The 21270-nt window shown below is 38.9% G+C and overlaps 3 protein-coding genes across 4 annotated transcripts; 1 reads left to right on the top strand and 2 right to left on the bottom strand.

Moving 5' to 3' along the window:
- Positions 1 to 10854: 10854 nt before the first annotated feature.
- LOC113701902 (cysteine desulfurase, mitochondrial-like) lies at positions 10855 to 12713 on the bottom strand. Its single transcript, XM_072059271.1, has one exon. It carries the CDS (start codon positions 12477 to 12479, stop codon positions 11124 to 11126), a length of 1356 nt encoding a protein of 451 aa, XP_071915372.1. The 5' UTR covers positions 12480 to 12713; the 3' UTR covers positions 10855 to 11123.
- A 213-nt stretch (positions 12714 to 12926) lies between these two features.
- LOC113701616 (uncharacterized) lies at positions 12927 to 16604 on the top strand. 2 transcript variants are annotated; one of them, XM_027222364.2, is made up of 2 exons: positions 12927 to 13079; positions 14332 to 16604. In XM_027222364.2, exon 2 carries the CDS (start codon positions 14408 to 14410, stop codon positions 16418 to 16420), a length of 2013 nt encoding a protein of 670 aa, XP_027078165.2. In that variant the 5' UTR covers positions 12927 to 13079; positions 14332 to 14407; the 3' UTR covers positions 16421 to 16604. The 2 variants fall into 2 exon arrangements, with proteins under 2 accessions (XP_027078165.2, XP_071915371.1); XM_072059270.1 differs by having other exon boundaries at positions 12930 to 13273.
- A 1358-nt stretch (positions 16605 to 17962) lies between these two features.
- Positions 17963 to 20246, bottom strand: LOC140003754 (cytochrome c oxidase subunit 6a, mitochondrial-like). Its single transcript, XM_072059272.1, has 4 exons — positions 20018 to 20246; positions 19568 to 19674; positions 19272 to 19314; positions 17963 to 18236 (listed from the first exon to the last, which is right to left on the bottom strand). Exons 1-4 carry the CDS (start codon positions 20136 to 20138, stop codon positions 18202 to 18204), a joined length of 306 nt encoding a protein of 101 aa, XP_071915373.1. The 5' UTR covers positions 20139 to 20246; the 3' UTR covers positions 17963 to 18201.
- Between the last annotated feature and the right edge of the window lie 1024 nt (positions 20247 to 21270).

Genomic DNA, 21270 nt, shown 5'->3' on the forward strand with positions numbered 1-21270 from the left:
CCTGTTTCATTGAGTTTCATGTCCCCACAAGGCTCAGAAGTAGTAAAGAACAGGAAACGAGTTCCAACGTCGCTAAAAACTAGGATGACAAAAAAATGCGACATGATAAACCCAAGGTTATAAGTAGTTTATCAAAATGGAAAATTTTTAGTGCAGGAAGCTATGTTTCAGTCCTTCAGCACACCTGCAGGTGGTTCTATAGAGCATTAAAAAACGGGTGGTTCCATGTATGTGTAAGTTTATCAGGTTACGCGCTGTATATTCTTTAGTCCGAGAAGCCGGGAGCATGTTCTTGATTCCAGAGGAGACTCCAAGCCCAGAATGGAAGAAAGCAAAGGATTCCAGAGTGAGAAACTGGTATAGTCTTGCAACTAAAATTGGATTTAGAGAGAAGTTAATGGCTTTCTCCTCTGGAAGGAGGGGTAAAGAAGTCATGTCCGATTTGGGATAAAAAATCAGCTTAAACTCGGAAAACTTCAAATTGAAATAAACGATTAGATCAGAGACTGAGTTGAGTTGGCTTGATGTCGGACGTAAACTGTACTATGGAGTTGCAGGAAACTCATGTGTTCCATTCACTTCATGCATCAAATACATATTTGTTTTGAGCAATTAAGCCGAAAAGCACCAAATACTAGTCTGTATTGTGATAGCATCAAACGAAAGCAATATACGTTACCAAATAAATTTCCAGTGATTGATCACTATACTTTAAGGTCACTAAATGCATTTTTGCAAATGCGATTCGGTTCATGCGACGGTTTGATTCACGTTGCGAGTGATTCAGGGAAAAAAAAAAAAGGACGGCAGAGAAAAGCTTTGCGTATTTGGGTACTAATAGAAAAGATCCAGCTTGTGTTCGTCACAGTCAGGCTGAACTGCAAATTTTCTTTTGTTTATTATTAGTGGGTTCATGCCTTACAATCGCTAGGACTTGTAATTACCCAACAAGAGGAAGGCCCATGGGCTGTTCGCAGCACCCAAACACCAAATCTGTACCCCTTTTATAAGGGCAAATTACACTTTACTTTCTTATGATTTAAAATGTTTTTGTACATGACCCTATATAGTTTTAAAAACTGTATATAATCTCTTCATGATTTTAATTAAAGTGTCAAAGTGACGAAATTTGCAATCTACAACGGAGCCACCTAAGATATCAAAAATACTCCTATGTAAAGTTGAACATTATTTCTTAACCATAGGGGGGTTATGTGTATATTTTGAAAACTATAAGGAGTTATATGGTAAAATATTAAATCATACGGGGTTAGTGTATCATGCATATTATGTTTGTATATTTTTGTCACTTCAACCATTTTAATTTTTAAATAAGAGTAATTTTGATATTTTCATAGGTTCCGTTACGAATAATCATTTTCGTCACTTTGACACTTTAATCTAAATCATAATGGGGGTTATATATAGTATTTGAAATTATAGGGTGGTTATGTTCAAAAACACTAAAACCATATGGGGGTAAAGTGTAATTTGACCAAGAAAAAAAATGCCATTAACCGTTTAGATGAAATAATGCAATTCAACGCCTTCATGCCCTGATAAATTATGGGTTGGAATTATTCAGAAAATCAAAACTTGAAATTATTATGATAACACCAGACCAGTAACGTAGCCTTCAAAGCCCAACTTTTTCATTATTGTAATGCTTCAGTTACTCCAGTCTGCTATGCTTTCAGCAATTGATGCATTTCCGTAAGTGTTGATTCGTACGCTATTTTAACTAAAGTTTTTTAAGTAATTCAGGAAAACATGATAGGGACAAGTCCATATACTAGAAAGATGCAGTTTTTCAAGTTTGTACTTTGTATAGATAATTTGAGTGACATGATTTTCGTTTTTTTTGGTACTATTTTAGTTCTATTCAAAATGACTTTTTCTGACATTTTTTTTATACGAGTGTGGGGCTTTTTTTTTGCTTTATGGGTTTCCTTCCAAAATTCTATTTAGTCTAATATATACATTACAGGGATATGATTTAGGGGCGCTGCTTCATTTGAGTTTGCGCACTTTGCTTCATTTGAGTTAAAGAGTTTTGACTTTTTGAGTTCATCATAAACTTCTACAAGTATTTTCTTGAGTCAACTTTAGGATATCGCCACATGACATTCATAGATGTGTTTATACCAAGAATTAGAGGAGAAGAATATGGACTTTCCCAAAATTCATCAACAATTTATCATGCTCAAGTCCCATTAAAACCGTCAATAAAAGTACTGCATACCATCAAGGATACAAATACAATCAAATGAATCTCATCAACATTTGGATTTGCAATTTTGCAGAACCAAAAAGAGTGGCGCTAATCCCCGAGCCGCAAGCGGTACAAGAAATCTCCAGCAATGGGCAAAATATACAGCACTTTGGAAAGCGAAAACACCCCCAAGAAATCTTAACAGCTATAGTCAGGTGTCCGTTAGGGTGTCTGGACGTGGGTAAGAGTGGCCTCTTGCTGTTTTGGGGCTTTGTCTTGTTTCCTCCAAATATCAAATGTACAGTTGTACACCCTCCACTTTCCTCTCTATCTCTTGTTGCTATCCCATGAATCGTGATCTATAAGGCTGATTAGTAGTAATATACCAATTTTTCCTCATCAGCTCATCATCATACCATATCTGGCCCTATGGAATTCTGAATTCTAAATTCTAATACTACTGCTGGATGCTAATGGGCAATTTCTCTCTTTCTTCCATTATACTACGTACGTTCAAAAGGTCTGGACTAGTCTGGCTCATGGAACGAGGTTAAGGTTCTTCCCTTTTCGCACCTCTCTTCCCTTTTGCTTGCTTCTCACAACTTTTTGAACTTACTGCCCAAACTGTTTTGTCCTTCCACGTTGTTCTATCATCTGAGATGATCAGCACTCTAGGAATCCGCAGCTGGAGAGCGACCTATGTTAGTATCAGCTTATTATTCTTTCCCAATTTCACTGACGCTTCCTTTTCTTTCATCTCTTGTTAAACTCTTCTGCTGATTTACTTCACATCTCTATCATCAACACTGCCTTTCCAGTTCCCACCTCCTACTTAATTCCCTCTCCCTCCTTCCATCTTTTTCTCATCGCAATTTCCCAACTCCGCCAACTCTCAAAACTCTCATCTCTTCTGCTCTATACTTTCTCTGAAATGGGTAGCCGTCAGGGCCTCACATACAGCAGGCTTCACCATTTTGCCATTTCTGTTCTCATTCTCCACCTGGTTTTTAGCTCATCCCACCTGCGAATATTGTTCAACGCTGAAGGTAAATTTGTTTGCCAGTTAAAGCTTTTAATTTCTCCCACTCAATTCACCAATTTTGAACTTCAGTTTCAATATGTTTTTTTTTTTTGGCTTTTTCTTCAGGTAGACCAATAGCTAAAACTGTTAGCAATTCAAAGATAGGTTCGAGGCCGCCGCGGTGCGATCGGAAATGCAGCGCTTGTGGGCACTGCCAAGCTATTCAGGTGCCTACAAATCCCCAAATCAGAGACGGGCACCAGAATTATCCCAGAAACTCCACCACTACTGTTTCCACGATTTTTCATTCCAGAGGAGATGATTACTCCAACTACAAGCCCATGAGTTGGAAATGCAAGTGTGGAAACCTCATTTTCAACCCCTGATTTCTTTCTTCTCTTCTTTTTTTTTTTTTTTTTTTTGACTTTTCATGTTTTTGGTAATCCTGTATATAAATGATTATATCAGTTCCTAAAACCATTCTAATATCAGTTAGTTTTTGAGGATGGGGACCTTTTTCTTCAAAGGATTTCTTAACATGGTACTTCCATAATTCCGTTATCAGATAATCAGAGACTACGTTAGCAGAAATTTGTAAATGATTAAGATATGGTATTCAAAAGTCATTGCCCGTAAGCTGATAATGGAATCTGCTTTTTGTGATCAGAGAATCTCTGCCTCTACCATACTTGCTACTGCAGTACTGATGAATCATGAATGGTGACAAGTAAATGCAAGACGTCCGTAAAACTACTAAACGTGCAGGAACCATCAATGAAAACGTGTAGTTCTAAACAAATCCGGCAGCAAAACTCCGGGTAGCGGATGAAAGATAAAAGTAGCAGAGAGTTTGGAATATATGTAGTCTGGTTACATAGACTGTACTGTTAGGTCTCCCTAGCATTGCTCTTCGTACTCATGTTACTACAACTGTTGTTTCACTCTCCCTAGCAACAAGTGAACTTGTAGGATTATGGTTGGGCTTTGAGAAGAAAAGAATTTCAATATTCAGGTCAAAGTTTTCCAGTAGGATCATTGTCCAAACTCTCTTAATAAGGGTCAAAATTCTATTTGTGTTATTTAGTAAGTAAAACAACGAACTGAAGATACCATCTTCAAATCTACTACTGGTAGTAAATATTGGGATGCACAAAACCGCAGAATTACTAATTAATGAGGCAAAACAGTGGCTGCAACTAGTAAAAAACTTGGACTACTTTTTATTATCTAAAGCAATTCGATAGAGAGCAAAAAGAGACAGAGAGAGAAGTTACTACTGATGATCATTATTATCATGAGGGGAAAGAGCAATCATAAGAAAGAACAGCGAGGAGAAGTGTTGAAGCCTGTAGCAGAGGAAATTGTCAATTACTGCTTGTCTTGCTGGATTCCTTGACTTGCAAGGAATTATTCTAGTAGAGTACTTCTTTTTAGCTTTTCCCGTGGAGGAGTAGAAGTAGAAAGAAGCAGTGGTCCAAATCTACAAGTAGGGTGATCTGCTTGCTTGAGCAAATTGTCATCACCTACATTAGCAGGTATAGGCACCAGCCTTTCCCGAGAGGCTGCCTAGCTAGCAAAAGTTTTTGTTGGTAAAAAGTTGCAGAAAACTAAATGATAAGTTGTTTCCCTTCCCAGAGGGATTCTACTCTCAAAGTGGAAGACAAGTTGGAAAAAGGTAAAATTAATCCGCAGATACTTTGGACATTGGAGCATCAATTTAGGTCACTTGGTAAAATTCAAGTTCCGAAATTGCGTGCAATAGGGAAAAAAGAATCCTTCAAAAAAAAAAAAAGAAAAAAAGAATTGGAACACAAATCTATACCTAGTTTAGATTAATTTTTTTTATTACAAGTGAAAGAATTTGAATTCGAAACCACTAACTTATACTCCCTCTCTCCAATCATGCAACTTATCTCTCGCCCTCAGTTTAGATTAACTTTAACAAAATGCAAGTCCAATTTAGATGGAATTTTTAACTGCATTAAAGAAATTTTGATGCATCCGCACTAAAGTTATCTCTACCCAGTTATATGTTGACACATCATCATCATCAGTATTGGCTAGAATTTTTTTTTTTTTAAATAATTGTCATTTTGCTGGTATCAAAATTCAAACGGAAGCCTTTTTTCGAAAACGAAATAAGACACACACGCTCAACTAATTAAATTTGGCTGAGGGTTAAAGCTAAGAAGACCTAAGAGGTAACCTAAGGGGGACCCACAAAGCCTGTGGACCTTAAGTCCAGGTTAAAGAACCCACATCCTAGCGATGTGGGAAGGATGCCCCTTCCCCCCCCCCCCCAAGCAGATCGCACCACCCGAATGGTTGTTTCTTTTTTCGAAGACGAAATAAGACACACACACCCAACTAATTAAATTTGATTGAGGGTTAAAGCTAAAAAGACTTAAGAGATAACCTAAAGGGAACCTACAAAGCTTACATGTCCAGCCAATTGGTGACAGGAAGGTAAACCTGTGGACCTTAAGCCCAGGTTAAAGAACCCACATCCTAGCGATGTGGGAAGGACAAACGGAAGCCGCAAGGTGGTGAAAGAATAATAGTACCATTAGCACAAAGGGTAATGCCCTGCATTATATATCCAGAAAACTTCCAGGTCAAGAGCAGTTTTTTCACTGCGTAACTGGCTTCCTCCTTCTTGCTTGCTTAATCTTCCCACCTCCCGAATTAGGCACGATATTTCCTGAGTTAAGCACGTACGCTGTACATTTATCTTGTACACATTTCATTTCTCCAAATAAATCACATCCTCATAAATCCACTTGAACTTTGAAGTTACAGCTATTAAGTTACAATTTCCAAAACATTCTTAAAAAGAAAAAAGAGTTGCTAAAAAGGTCTGTTATCCTAATTTAACCCTGCGAAAAATGTTGATCTTGCAACCACCCCCGATTAAACGTACGCCGGGCTCCTTTTCTCTGATGAGCAATGAAATCTTGCATGTGTCAGTAATGAATGCTTGCTACTAGTTCTCGATCATTGAGGAATGCATCACCAGCCCGATGAATAAGTTAAAAACTTTTCATCACAGAAAAGAAGCAACTTTTTTTTGGCCCAGGAACTGAAGAAGATCAGAGAGTTGGTGATGCATTCCTTCGACAGGTGGCCAAGAGTGATAGAAATGTGACAAGAAAAGTTCGTTTGATGCGTCTGTCCAAACAGTTACCATAGCAGTGGAAGCAGAACCATTCTAGCAGGTAGATGTAGATGGGGTCGCTAATCTTTTATTGATGATGATAATCAGGTATGACGAGACATTTAATGGAAAATGGAAAGAGTTCCCACTGCAGAAATCTGTTATTTCCGCTTTCTCATTATACAGGCAAAGACTGTCTGAAAATGCGTATACCACTGTGCGGCATGCATGTCAATAAGACAATTCAGCTCAGGTTAAATCAACTTTCTAACCCACTGTGGGGAAAAAAAAAAAAAGAAAGCCATGCTACTGAACCTTTTCTTGTGTAGAATTTCTTGTTTTTTTTATCTTATCCATTTCATGAATTCTCAGGATTCTCCTTCACATCAGAATCTGTTCCTTGAATTTAATCTTGCAGGTGATGTCGTTTGTTGCGAAAGAAGCCCGTCCAGACATCTTCAATAACAAGGTGAATGTTTAACTTAGAATATCACGCTGGAAGAACGATAAAATCGAATAAATTCCGAGCATCAACTGTCAACTTGGGAATTCAAATCGTGTACAAAACGTTACAGATGAAACAAGACACAGCTGCATGCGATGTTGTCCCATGAGATTGACGAGATGATCCATCTCCAGGCCAGGGAAAGATCAGCATCAGATTGTCAAGTGTGGACAATCATCGGAACTATCATATTATATCCGCAAATGCAAAGGACAACTTCCGAATCGGATGCGATGAGGACGGACAAATGGGAGTCTGTGTGGCGCATGTGCTGCTGAGATTCCCGAAACCTTTTTTGCTTCTTGTTTTGGGCTCGCTTTGCTTACGTTTTGGATTTCTTTTTTTTTATTTTTTTGCTTTTATTATCTGGGTAGTTTCATTTCATAAATTCTAAGTAATTCATCAGTTTGTTGCGACGGAAATGATTGGCGTCGATGGTATGGAGTAATCTGATGGACATTTAAAGCCCTACAGGATTTATGCACTTCACAAAAAAAGGCATCACCGCTACTGTGTTTGGTGGATTAAATGACAGATAAGATAAGGGCATCAATCCAGAAGGACAAACCTTACCTCGATGCAGGTAGCAGATAACGCATCCGTAACGACTCCGTGATTTTAGCATATACAAGAAATGGGATGATTTAAGAAACCTCCTCAGAGGTTTTTGACAAGTTTACTGACGTATTCTAAGGTTTAAAAAATTACACTAACAAAATAAGGGGCCATTTGCATTATCTAGCGTGAAATTACTCATGTACCCCAAAACATTATTTGAGATTAGAAACTCAAATCTAAGAATTAAGTAATCAACTAATTAACAAAATTATCTGTTAATAGTATTAACAGTAACGTGGAAGATACAAAATGGACCAATTGACGCGCATTTGTGATTGACAGGACTTGACGTTACCATATTTTAATTGTATATACAAGAAAGGCTCGAGCAGAACAAAGGAAGCATAGAGGAAAGAAATAGAAAAGAAAAAAAATTTATTCTTGAATACTTTTCCCCTTGGCTTAGAACCTAAAGAGATGGCTTTTGTATCAAAATAATTTCGCGAAAAGTGGTAAAGAAAAGAGGTAGAGGAAAAGCAAAATTGAATGTTCTTTCCTGCACAAAATCACAAAATGTATCCCTTAAGTCGGGTAAACAACCTCTATTGTTCTCAATTTAATATTTAGAAGTTATAGTCTTACTTAAAAATCATAAAATTGTTCAAGACAATCATTATTGCAATACACCTTGACCGATGTTTGGTTGCAATTGACAATTATTTTTATTAATACACCTTGATTGGAATGCATAAAAGGCATTTGTCAAACAAAATTTTCATCTCTCTCCCTCGAAAGTAATTTTTTAATCATACTTTTGTTACCAAATCATAAACCTCAAGGGAGGTTAGTGTAATTTCCCAAACTTCAGGGGAGGTCAATAAAATTATTAAAAATCTCAAGCGAGGTTTCTAAAATTTTCCCACAAGGAATGTACTGCTCATCGTTCCACGCCAAGGAGATGCATCAATAGTACCGAGCAAGAAACTTAACGCAAATGAACTCCTTTGCGTGGGCAATAGTTCACAAGCTCAGCAAAATGACATGCAACAGACAAAGCTTTTTATTTGATCACAGACAAACCTACATGTGATCGCTTCCAAAAGTACAAACATTTTATTTCCTCTTAGCTGCATGTTCCTCCATCACTAGCGTACGTCCTACACCTATTGCTACTGAATGTCAAAGGGCTTCCTTCTTTTCCTAAAACCAGGAGAAATTACCACTATTAGCTACAAGCCCCATCAGCTATATTTTAATTATTATAGAATACTGAACTCATCGACCCAGCGCTACTGGAAAGAGGCTGAACAGGAAAGTAGACACAAGATGGGCAGAAAGCACCACAAGGCACCAATTGCATGTGAAGAAAGCAGCAAAATTTTCCAGGAAAATTTTCCATAACAAACCGGAACCTGACTCATTGATGCATCACAGTATATTTCATCCAACAAAATCCATTGATCAGTTTGAAAAACAAAAAACAAAAGTTGCTGCTAAATTTGAACCATATCAACGATCAGAGCATCTTCACCAGTACAACCAAAGAAGAATAAAAAATACCCTGGAAATAAAAGAGGATTTCCTACCAGAAGGTTAGACAGGTTTAATCAGGATCCACTTGTAAAGCAAAGACATTATTTGTTCCTGAAGTTTCTTTATGTCACATTTTAACTCGGTTAAGAATCAGCAATTTAAATGGAATTCATCAGAAAATAATCACCAAACCGAATATAGCCTTGACCTTCATTAATGACCAGAATATCTTTCTTGAAGCACCAAATAAAGCAACCAGAGCAGAGAGATTCGCTCATAAACAAAGATAAGCACAAAAGCAGATGGAAAGTTGTTAACGAAAAGCTAGTTAAGACTTGAGACAGTATGAGACTTCCTTCTATCAATGGTTTCCCAGGCCAAACCAGTTTAAAAGCTCCTGGGCTCGTAAACCAGCAAATATGCATGCTTCTCCAAAATATGATTTTCAATCTTTTAACCGCCCAGACAATACAGGCCAAACAATGCTGAGCCAAATGGTGTTTAAAAAAGGAAATAGTCAAGAAAACTGCAAAATCACTTCACTGAGGAATTTATTTCCAGGTTCATTGAAAATGTTAAAGGAAACCAAAAAATTTGTCTTGGAGTACCAAGGTTGCAACAACTTGAATAATTCTGCAATGGACTTATTGTCATGGCTATACACCTAGCTCCCAGTTATCTTGAAACAGAGCGAATAGTATAGTCATGATTCTGTATGCACCATACAAGTATATAATTTTTGAATCTTTGAATACTTCTGCAACTGCTTTTTTGCATGGTTATACAACTAGCTCCCAGTTATCTTAAAACAGAACAAACAGTATCGTCAAGTATCTGTATGTCTGCAGCAGTTAATAACAGAGCCACTCTTCTTCTTTCCCCTCCTCCTCCTCCTCCCCCCTCTCCCAAAAAAATAATATATATATATATATATATATATATATATAAAATTTAGAGGTGAGTGGTCTAGCAGTAAACTCCAGCACCAATACTCAGCAGGCGTAAGGATGCCTAGTGTATCCCCCTTGTAGCGAACAGAAAGCTGCTATGAATTGAAGTTGTCTGCACGATGACCTTTATATCTAGGTTTTTTCCAGAATTGAAAGATGCCACAGAGTTGAATTTAAATCTTGATAGGAACGATAAAACAGAAAATTTCTCAGCAACATGCAGTTAATACAAATGTACAAATGTTGAGGCACAACCAGAGTTGATGCACATAGATTTACAAGTCCCCGCTGGTAGTAAAGAGAAGAACTTCAGAGAAGGCCATTTGGGTGATTTATCATTTCATTTCCCGGTATAACCCACCAAGAGGCAACAATAAGAGACAAAAATATTACCATACACAAAAGAATTTGAAGAAATTTAAAAATCAACAAAAGTACACATTGAAAGGAATGTCACAAGAACATCAGCATGTAAATGATATTGGTGAGGACACGGGCAACAGTTACTTCATTACGTTAGCAATACCAAATTTTCCAAAATTTACAGCAGCGATAATCCTTAAAAGAACACAAGCGCTGATTGTCAAAGGGCGCATCAATTTCCAAATAGCAGTCACCACAAAGCTCAAAAAGACCAACACCAGCAAGTATACTGTATGTAACTATCTTCATATATTCTCTAACATACTTCATAGGAGCAACTATAGTCATCCGACCCATTTACTGTTCTTTAAGAAGTCACAACAGTGCAGCATCAGTAGTTTCCAAATAACTCACCACCCATCCAGCTTACAAATAAGAAAAGTAGCTCATGAAATATGTGATTTCTACGCAAATAAGCATACAATGATATATCTGTGATTTCTACGCTTATTATATATCTGAAGCCTCATTAAAAGCATATACTTATGATTCTGATGATAGCGGAATTGCAACATTATTCACATTGCCAAAATTACATCATCCCCATCAAAATGCCAGACAACTAAATACATATTACACAACCATGAAACACCATAACCATCCATCTAGTGTCAAAAATTTTAGCATTAAGCAACTACCTATGAGTATGAATTGCATCCACAGAGTAATGTCAGACAACACCAGTGAGACGCCCATAAGCCCAGGAAGTAGCTGCTCCATGGCACATTTAGAGGTTCAGTTATCGCAAGTTTGGAGCCTCCACCCAATCAGTGCTGTGACCATTGTATACTCTTCAAATCTATCCCAGCCTTCACCATCTCATAAAGAGGGCTCATTTCCCTTAACTTCTCAACCTGCATTACAGTTAGCTCCACAGCCCTGTCAATCTCTTCCTCCGTAGTGAACCTCCCAATCCCATACCTAATAGACGTATGTGCCATGTCCTCTTCCACACCCAATGCCCTCAATACATACGAGGGCTCCAAGCTCGCACTAGTACAAGCGCTACCACTCGACACGGCGACCTCCTTCAACCCCATCAACAAGCTTTCCCCCTCAACATAAGCAAACGATAAGTTCAAATTGCCTGCATACCTCCACTCCACGCTACCATTCACTACCACCCCATCAATCTTATCCCTAATTCCATTCAACAACCTCTCTTGCAAAGCCTTAATCCTCTTGTCATCGTACTCCATTTCCTTCTTAGCGATGTCACAAGCAGCCCCAAAGCCCACAACCAAGGGAGTTGGCACAGTTCCACTCCTTATCCCTCTCTCTTGCCCGCCCCCATTCATTTGAGGCTCCACGCGGATCCTCGGTCTGCGCCTCATGTACAAAGCCCCAATTCCCTTAGGCCCATAAATCTTATGCCCGCTCAAAGACATCAAACTGACATTCATCTTATCGACGTCTATGGGAATTTTCCCCAAAGCCTGGGCAGCATCGGTATGAAACGGAACATTAAATTCCTTGCAGATTTTCCCAATTTCCTCGACAGGTTGAATCACTCCAATCTCATTATTAACCATCATAACCGAAACTAACCCCGTGTCGGGCCGTATCGCAGCCCGAAGCTTATCCAAATCAACGAGCCCGTCAGGTTCAACAGGAAGATAAGTTACCTCAAAACCCTCTTGCTGGAGGTGACGGCAGGAGTCCAAGACGCACTTGTGCTCCGTCTGGGTAGTGATGACGTGGCGCTTCTTATCCTTATAAAAATGCAAAACCCCCTTGACGGAGATGTTATTGGACTCGGTGGCGCCGGAGGTGAAAATGATCTCCTTAGGGGAGGCGCTAATTAGGTCTGCCACGTGGGTTCGGGCAGACTCGACGGCCTGGTCGGATTCCCAGCCGTAGAGGTGGGTCCGGGAGTGAGGGTTGCCGAAGCGGGAGAGATAGTAAGGGAGCATGGCGTCGAGGACCCGAGGGTCCACCGGCGAGGTAGCTTGCATGTCGAGGTAGAGGGGTCTTCCGGAGATTTTTACGCCTTTCACCGTAATTCCTGATGTGTCTTCTTGATAGGGTTCAGCAACGGCGGCAGCGGCGGTGGAGAAGGGGCGGAGGATTGTGGGTTTTAAGATCGTGCGGCGGAGGGCGGTGGTTAAAAGCTTCGACGGCATCGTTTCGATGTGGGCTTGTGTTCCGTTCACCTCAGACAGCTGTGTAATGAGTCTGACTGCGCGGTCCTGCGCCAAATTTGTGGGTGGGAGCTTCAACTTTTTATTTTGAAGGTGTTGAAATTAAATCAGAAAAAAAAAAAAAGGGTTCATCTTTATCAAGGAAGGGAGGGAGGAGATAGAATGACGGCGTTGTGAAAGAAGCCTATGTACTACTAGATCACCGCCTCACCGACGATGCGATGCGATGCGATGCGATGTGGCGCCTTTAAATTCTCTACTGTAGTAGTATTGACTCAAGGAAATAATAATAAAATCGTTCGTAATGGAGTACAGCACAAGCGTCGTCGTATTGGGCTATAACGACAGCGTTAAAGCAAATACCCACCAGAGAATTAATAATATTTAATTGTAAGGCTGTCAAAAGACAACAGATATTTTACAGTTTTACTTTACGCCTCCTGGGTTTCGTCTACAGATCTAAAATCGGGGGATTGAGGGAGAAGCCAAAGAATAAAAACAACAAACCTGTTTGGAAAGTGTTGTTGAACCTTTCTTAATGTCTACCTGACACCCACCACCATTGTTAACAACGAACCACTGGTAAACCTTTCCTTCATTGATTGACAATATATATTAGTAGTAGATCCTTTTGCATTATTCACCTTTCCCTTTAAACCTAATCATTCATTCTTTACAGTGGCCTTAGTAGTAGTAGTAGTAGTAGTTATTTAAAAGGAGACAACTTTCGCACCAACAACAAGCCTTTTGCTTCTTCTTTCTTAGTATAGGACCAGGTATGGCTTGCCTTTTCCTTAGAGATCTCGTCTTTTTTTTTTAATTCATTTGGAAAGTTTGCACGATCATGGGGTCTTGACTCTATATTTATCTAGTGTTAAATGTACGTGTTTGCTATTTAGTTGAATGCAGATCGATATCAATATAGTATCCTATCCGGGATGTGATCATAGCTATAAGCATTGCTTCGAATCAATTGTTTCTTGTATGCATCGCTCCGGCCTTGGTTCAAACTGGTATAACAGTTAAATGATATGATAGTTATTACTTGGTCGAAGTCTTTCCAGCTGAGCTGCTATTTATATGTTTCCAAATAGATAGTCTGGACTCTGGAGACGCCGGATTATTTTCTTATGAAGGAAATGCATAATGGATTCATGCTCCTGTTTTGTTCTTGATTTATTCTTTATAGCTTATTTTTCAATAATTTCGGTCGGTCGGTCGGATATGGGGTGTGATTTTGTCTGTTCTTTGGTGCCTGCGTGCTTGATAACCAGCATGATAGTTCAGACCCAATTTGTGTGAGTTGAAGTTACCATCTGCGTTGCGGGCTCTGATCTAAGAGAAACAATTATGCTAGTTGGGTTTCTATGAGGTACCTCTGTTCGTTAAGTTTTTAACTTGACTCGACGATTGATGATTACAGCCTGAATGTGCGTAATTGCATTCTGATGCTAGTTAGATCCGCATATACCCAAGTTGGATCCTGCAGATGACTCTGTTAATCGTCACTCTCTTCACTATATCTGGAGTTGTTAGTGATTATAGATATCAGACTTTCTTAAGAAAAAAAATAATAATAAAAGACATCGGACTGCAGTGGGAGAGAATGTGGTGGTTGCCATGATCTGTTGGCCTCTCGCACTTGCCATACGAAACTCCATTTGTTTTTGAGCATCAAAGTGATTGTCATAGCCATTTGCAACATGTTACTTGGATGGTGTTTAATTCACTTAATTTCAAAGTTTTTTGAGTATCTAATCCAAGCCTGATTTCTTATGTTCTGAATGTTTACCATAATTCTCCTTAAAATTAACAGTAATTCTTCCTTTTGTAGAAGTTAAAGAGTTGGGACAGCTTGTAGCTTCTGGAAGCTGGTTCAACTGAAGATATAGTACAACAGTAAAATCACAATGTTCAGGCTGTCACCTCGGAGGAATCAGAGAAATAAAGGTTTTAAGGTGAAGCATGCCCTGCAGATATGTGTGCTAGTTGGTGTTTGCATCTGGCTGCTTTATCAGGTCCAGCACTCCCGTAGCAAAAAGGCATCATATGGAGAAAGCTCAAACATTTTGGAGAAGGTACAAAAATTTGGGAGAAAAGACATCCAACCAAAAAATATTGAAATGATAACACGGGATGAGAATCGAAAGGAGGAACGAGAAGAAGCCAGTAAACAACTTGAAGATGAGCTCAAGCCCGAGGAAAATGATCATGATCAAGACAAACTGGGAGAGGAAGGAGAAAAGGAGACAGAAAGTACAGAGCAAGAAGTGAAAGATGAAGAGAATGGAGAGAACAAAGATGCAGAGGGTGAAGGGGGAAATGAGATGCAAAATCAAGAGAAAGAGAATGATGGAAATAAAAATAATGGTGAGGAGGAGGAAACTAGAGAAGACGACCGGGGAAAGCATGATGAAGAGCAAAGTGGTGAGGAGACTGGAGAAAATAAAGAAAATGGCGGCGCAGAAAAGGAGAATGAAACGAAGGAGGAGAACAATGAGAGTGCTAATGAAGACACAAAAGAAAATGGAGCTGAGCAGAAAGGTAATGAGGAAAAGGATGCAAAAGAAGAGAATGGGGAAAATGAAGAGACCAGGGAAAATAAGAATGACCTGGATGGAGGTGAAGAGCAGGAAGTGAAGGAGCAGGTTAACGATGAGAGCAAGGCAACAGAAAAGGAAGAGAAGAAACAAATAGGCAATGAAGATCAAGGTAGAGAGAAACAGGAAGACCATGAAGTGAAGGAACAAAAAGAAGGTAAATCTGAGGAATCACCAGATGAGAAGGTTCATCAAGCAAATGAGCAGACAAACGAAGCTGCTGCACGGGAAAACACCAATGGTGGGAATGTCCAGAGTGAAGAGGTTCAGGATTCTCAAAGTATGAAAGACACTGAGAAAGTAAATAAGGAAAACGTAAATGGGGAAGAACAGTCGACTGAGAAGGTCCAGGACAAGTCTGAAGGCAACAGTGAAAATGTGACAGAGGCAAATAAGGTACACGATAATGAATCAGGTTCAAATGCAAAAGAAGGTGAGTCAAATGAACAGAATAGTCCATCAACTGTTGCGACTGATGAAGGCAATGACAGTGAAAACACACAGCAGGGATCAGGTCACGATTCCAATCCTGCAGAAGGAAGGAGGGAAGCTAATCAAGAGCAAGGCAACGGCAATGAGACCACACAGCAGGAATCAGGGGAATCTTCCAATCCTACAGAAGGAACACATGAAGCTAATGAAAAGCAAGGCAATGCCAATGAAACCACACAGCAAGGATCATGGGATAACTCCAATCCCACAGAAGGAACAAAGGAAGCTAATCAACAGCAGAGCATTAGCGACAATTCTAAGGATGATGCCGATCAAAACCAGAGAAATGCTGTTGGTCATGTCCTTCCTGGGGGAGATGGTGCGCAGACTACTCAAGAGGAGCAAACCGATAACAAGGATGCTGCAACAAACAATGACAAATCCGATACAAGTTCAAATATGAAGGAGGGCTCAGCATATGGAGAAGGTTCAAATGATGTGGGCAATAGACAAAATGCTGGTAGCAATACTGTTGGGGGTACAGAGAAAAGTTCAGAAAATTCATCAGCCAATCAGGTTAATGAAAAGGTCGAGATCCAGAAGTCTGATGCTCATTCTGAAACAGGACCGGAAGAAAAGATTAACCCTTCAAATGACAATGACAATACTGATTCCAGTGAAAATAGATCAGTAGATTCTTCTGGTTCCTCGAGTGCTACTAAAGAGGAGGCATCTTCAAACTCAAATGAGAATGCTGAAGCTGAGCAGAATAGCATGGTTGACTCATCAAGTTCTACAATTCCCCAAGAAGAGAAAGAGGCTCGCACTGACCTTGAAACTTTGCCTGAGATGGGAAATGAGGGAACTAGTCAAGAAGATGCAGTCGCTTAGTGATGCTACATATTAGCCTTTTGTGAACTTTGAAGCTTTTGTTGCATTCTTTGCTTCCTTTCATGGTTATTGCCAGAACAATTGTGGAAGTATGTACACTTCGTTTGATGACGTTGATGCTGGTCATTTGTTGTGGACCAGAACCAGGAAATGCAAGTAATGAAATGAACTAAAATGCAATGAATCAATAGACTGCAAAAGTCTGAGCAACTCAAACGAACAACTCCATATTCATTGATAAGCTTCAGTAAAGGATTACAGAAGCAGAATGGCGGGAAAGAACATAAGGGGAAAGAGATTGAAGGAAACCGTGGGGAGGGGGAAAACGCAGAGAGGATATTCCTTCTCTGATTACAATATCAAATTTGCAAAAGGTTCCCTAACAATTACATGATCCTCACGGTTTATACAACTGCCATTCTAACTGATTTTCAAGTGAACAAATGAGCTTCCAACACGTGTCCAACAGAATCTTCTAGCTGAACTGGTCCCCAACTGGCTGAATCAACGTGAACCCAGTAAAGGCGTGCTCTTCTACTCACGCCTTCTTGTCTCTCAGCTACTTCACGCCTTCCCAATGTTTCCTTCCTACTCCTGCATCCGCTGCCGCTGACATCATTACATCATTCGGCCAAAAAATTTGTAGCCAACGTCATTGTTATTAACAGCCTTGATCGTGTAATACTACGGAACTGCGTTGCTCATGTTATTAGTACTAATGCATTGTCCTCATTAGCCTACCCAAGCTTTCGTTGTAGGTTCTTTGCTTGCTAATTTGTACTTCGCACTCGTCGACAAAAATTGATCCAAGCTTACATTTGCTCATCTCCTGGCCGTGCTCTACAAGAATCGCTTATGGGTTTTGTGCAGTCGCGTACATTTCCAGGTTACTATCCTGACTATTCAAGTTCTTCCTTTTCTTTTCATCTTGGACCGCTAACTGCTTCGATTTGAAGCGTCCATACATTTAGACTATATTTCTTTCGGAAACCTTTTTTTTTTTTTCGCAACGATAACATTTATATAATCTACTCTAATCTAATCTAAAAAGAAGGAGAGTCTAATCGACGAAAAAACCCATCAAGGGACACCACTTGAAAGTGACAACCATAGTTAAGTGACAAGCATATTTGTTCGGGAACTTAGGGAGGAGAAAGCAGGCAAACACAGCTTTTTTTTTTCTTTTTCCGTTGGGCAAATAGCTTAATAAGTTGTACGTTTTCAACACTAACAGTCCCTACCATTGCTCAAGTTCTGAAAGCCACTTTAATCAACCACGGCTAAACAAGGCATCTAGACTCGTTTGAGTAAGAACATATAATCCGTCCCTCTCCCTTCCCCCTCTCCCAACGAAACCCCGCTTTCTTTTGCCAGTCTTGTGGCGGCAGGGGGGCACAAAATTCTGCGCCCAGTTATATGCAAGGCCAGCAACTCCCCCCTACCCACCCACCCACCCAACCAAAAGAGGAAAAAAAGAAAGGGCATGTGCCAGATGAATTGCATCCAAAACCAAAACCCAACATGTATCCCAGTGAAGCATGATGGCAACAATATCGTCAAATTTATTTGAATAGAGCAGATTGCAAGAAACAAAATAAAAAAAAATGAAACACGAAATTTGAAAGCATGCCAAAAGAAAACATCTGCTCGTTTCAAAACGTAACTAAAATAACACAGCCCGTTATAATGTCCAAGATAATTTTGACAATACAGCCTCCAATGATGCCAAAGCAAAGATGAACAACCATTATTCGACTCCTTCAGATTACGATCATCAGACATCAGTGGTGCTTCTTCTCAAAAAGACCATCTGGACCTACAATCATGCATAACGTGTCAAATTTAGTTAAAGTGTATCTCAGCAATTAGTAGTTAAAATGTGTTCACCCATCTTTCTACTAAACAACTAGCTTAAGAAATCTAATCTGATCTATGCTGTACATGACAGTGTATAAAATAACTTCCTAGGCTTGCTAAATCCTCTGTTGTGCTTCTCCCCATTTCAATAAATGGAGGAAAGTTTCAGTGGTTAAACTTAAAGAATAAAACAGGGATAGTTACAATAACAGGGTTGAGAAAAAGCACAAGCATAAACTGGATAATACGACCCAAATAACTAAGCTACAATATATGCATTACATAAATCTCCCCAAGCATCTAAAACCTCACTAGACCAAGCATATGTTCTCCTGATCATGCTTGACCAAAAAGCACTAAGACAGCTACAGAAGATGGAAGTTGAACCTCAAAAAATAAAACTGAGAACTGCTATAGCGGTCCCCAGCTCTCTACAACATCTTTTGTGAAACCTTGTTATTTACGTGAAGCAATTAAGCCTTAAATTCATCCTACAACACAATAACACTCATGCATTTTAGAGAAAAAAAAATTGCAAAGGCTATTCCAGTACTGCAGCACAGTAAACTGTAATCATGTATAAAAATAACTGAGGAAGCACATGTAGTGATATATGAGAAGCATTACTAGGATTTAATATTGCACCAATCCGATTTCGAATAGAAAATACAATTAAACTTCTAATCTGATCCACCTGGAAAAGCTTGTGCCAATAATAAATATACATTTCAGTTGAAGATTGAGTCCTCATTGTGTTATAGGGATGAAATGATGTGCTTACAACTTTTAAGGAACAGCACTACTCAATATTCAGGGAAATATTTTCTTGAAAACTTCAGAAATCATTACAACAACTCCCCAAACCAAATCACTATTTGTATCAATGAACAAATAAAACAGCGTACACCTGATATTCTATACAAATCAAGCAAAGATTCATGAAAATGCAACATTATCAATGAGAGAGGTAAAATAACTCAGTTTTGAAATGTACCCCATGGAAACTCCTTGTTGCGAATGTGCAAGTAGGGATAAGACTGCAACAGTAAATTCTTACATTAGTAAACATAAAAAATTTCAGATTCCCTTAATATTATATAACACATAATTCCATCACAGCTGGATAAATTTCCTAATGATCATAGAACATATAACCAGTGCAGTTTACAACATAACACAGTATGACTCATATTAACCAAAATAACACCTACGTTAACAAATGGAACAACAGCATTGATCTAAAAGTAGACAGATAAACAGTTCAATGAAGGGGGTATAGAAAAAGCTTACAGGAGGCTCTTCATGGTGGTGATGACCCTTGGAGAGGTTATAGACTGAGAGAGTAGAGCAGGTGGCTATCGCAAGGTATGTAATCTTCTCCCACTTCGAAGCCTCAGCTACATAAACCCAAAATCACAAAAATAATTAGATAAAAATGAGATTTTTAATCACAGAACAGCAAAGCAAATTCCAAAACAAACTAATTAGAAATTTACATAGCACAAATTCCTGCTTGAATCTGGAGGAAAATATCCATAGAGTAGTATTTACTCAATCAAATAAACACCAAACCTAGAAAACCCTAAAATACAAAAGCAATTTATATTACTAAGAAATACAAAGAAGAACTGTTTAACCGAATATGAGATTTTTCTTAACAAACTAGCATGTCTTGCGTGCGGTATGATACTATAAAGATGGAGAATTCAATTTACTAAAAGCGACGGGAAATGAAGATACCGGCTTCATCGTGATAGGCAGAGGCGGAAAAAGTTCTCTTAGATGCCGGAGCTGGAGCTGTACGAGAGGCGCCGCCGCGGATGGCGGAGCGGAGGCCAGATCTAACAATTGCAGATGCCATTTCAGAGCCGTCGTCTTCTCTTCGTTACTCTCAACTACTTTGCTGAGTCGATTCGCTACGCTCGCGGATAGGTAATTGTTAATTGTTATTTAGACTTCAGTTACGGAGCTGCCGTTAATTGTTTAACAGTTTTACCAATTCTCTCCCCCCTTCAAACCCCTTTTCTCTTGTGAGAATTTTTTACCTGTTTCTGGAGAAAAAGAAAACCTAAAAAAGAAAGAGTAAGTTCTTTTCACCGTCTAGACCTCAGGACAAATAAAAATATTGAAAAATAAATTTAAGACATTTTTAATTTTGGGAATGAAAAACACAAGGGCCAATTAGTACCCAAAATAGTTAGTGAACAAAAACTGGACAATCATTTGGTACATTAACTCTTTTCACACAGTGGTTAACACTAAGTTATCGATTGGAGTTATCAATAGTGTAGATAGAATCTCATTATTAATTCTTTTTGTGATAATAATGATAATAATAAAAGTTATTAGTGGTTGACACCATCGTTACAAATAATAAGGGTGATTTTTCATTTTTTCCAAAGTTTAGTGTACTCATTTTCTTTTTTAGTCTTAAGTGGAAGATTTCGAATGTCAATACAAGGTGTATTGACAGCTTAGCTGGACTAATCACCCTGCACCTAAAGTACCCCGACCCCCGAGAACACCCAGGCGTTAAGAGAGGTTCGAATCCTGGACCTTGGAGTACCGGAAGTAGCCCAAGACCAGATGCTCTAACCCCGGGGACCTTACAGTATTATTCAACCAATCTCTTCCCCAAACTTTTAGCATACTTTTGTTTCGTAAGTAAACAGCATAACTTTTTTTCCAAAAAAAATAAATCTTGATTCCATCCATTTAGTTTTGAAATGATCAAATTGTGTGTGTTCGACTGGTCCAATTTTTTTTTTTTTTCCAAACCATTTTTCTTGCTTTTAAGTCCTATTGTAAAGCCTGTTCACATTACTCACTTTTGCCGTTTCCACTTGGACTGTAAACTTAAAAGAGAAAAAACTTATTTTTGTTGAGGGACTTATAAGAGAAAAACTAATAATTACTTGAAGTGGCTGCACAAAGTGGATCAAAAGTTAACCTTGTTCGACTCGGTCTACGAATTCCATATAGTACAATACTAG

Source organism: Coffea arabica, chromosome 7e, assembly GCF_036785885.1.
Source record: "Coffea arabica cultivar ET-39 chromosome 7e, Coffea Arabica ET-39 HiFi, whole genome shotgun sequence".
Taxonomy (NCBI): Eukaryota; Viridiplantae; Streptophyta; class Magnoliopsida; order Gentianales; family Rubiaceae; genus Coffea; species Coffea arabica.

What these genes read in the sequence shown, in the direction of transcription:
- LOC113701902 (XM_072059271.1), bottom strand. Translation starts at nt 12,479, where the DNA reads ATGCCGTCGAAGCTTTTAACCACCGCCCTCCGCCGCACGATCTTAAAA.
- LOC113701616 (XM_027222364.2), top strand. Translation starts at nt 14,408, where the DNA reads ATGTTCAGGCTGTCACCTCGGAGGAATCAGAGAAATAAAGGTTTTAAG.
- LOC140003754 (XM_072059272.1), bottom strand. Translation starts at nt 20,138, where the DNA reads ATGGCATCTGCAATTGTTAGATCTGGCCTCCGCTCCGCCATCCGCGGC. An exon ending in TGCCTATCACGATGAAGCCG is followed by an intron (nt 19,675 to 20,017) that starts GTATCTTCATTT and finishes GGGTTTATGTAG; the next exon opens with CTGAGGCTTCGAAGTGGGAG. An exon ending in CAACAAGGAGTTTCCATGGG is followed by an intron (nt 18,237 to 19,271) that starts GTACATTTCAAA and finishes GCATGATTGTAG; the next exon opens with GTCCAGATGGTCTTTTTGAG.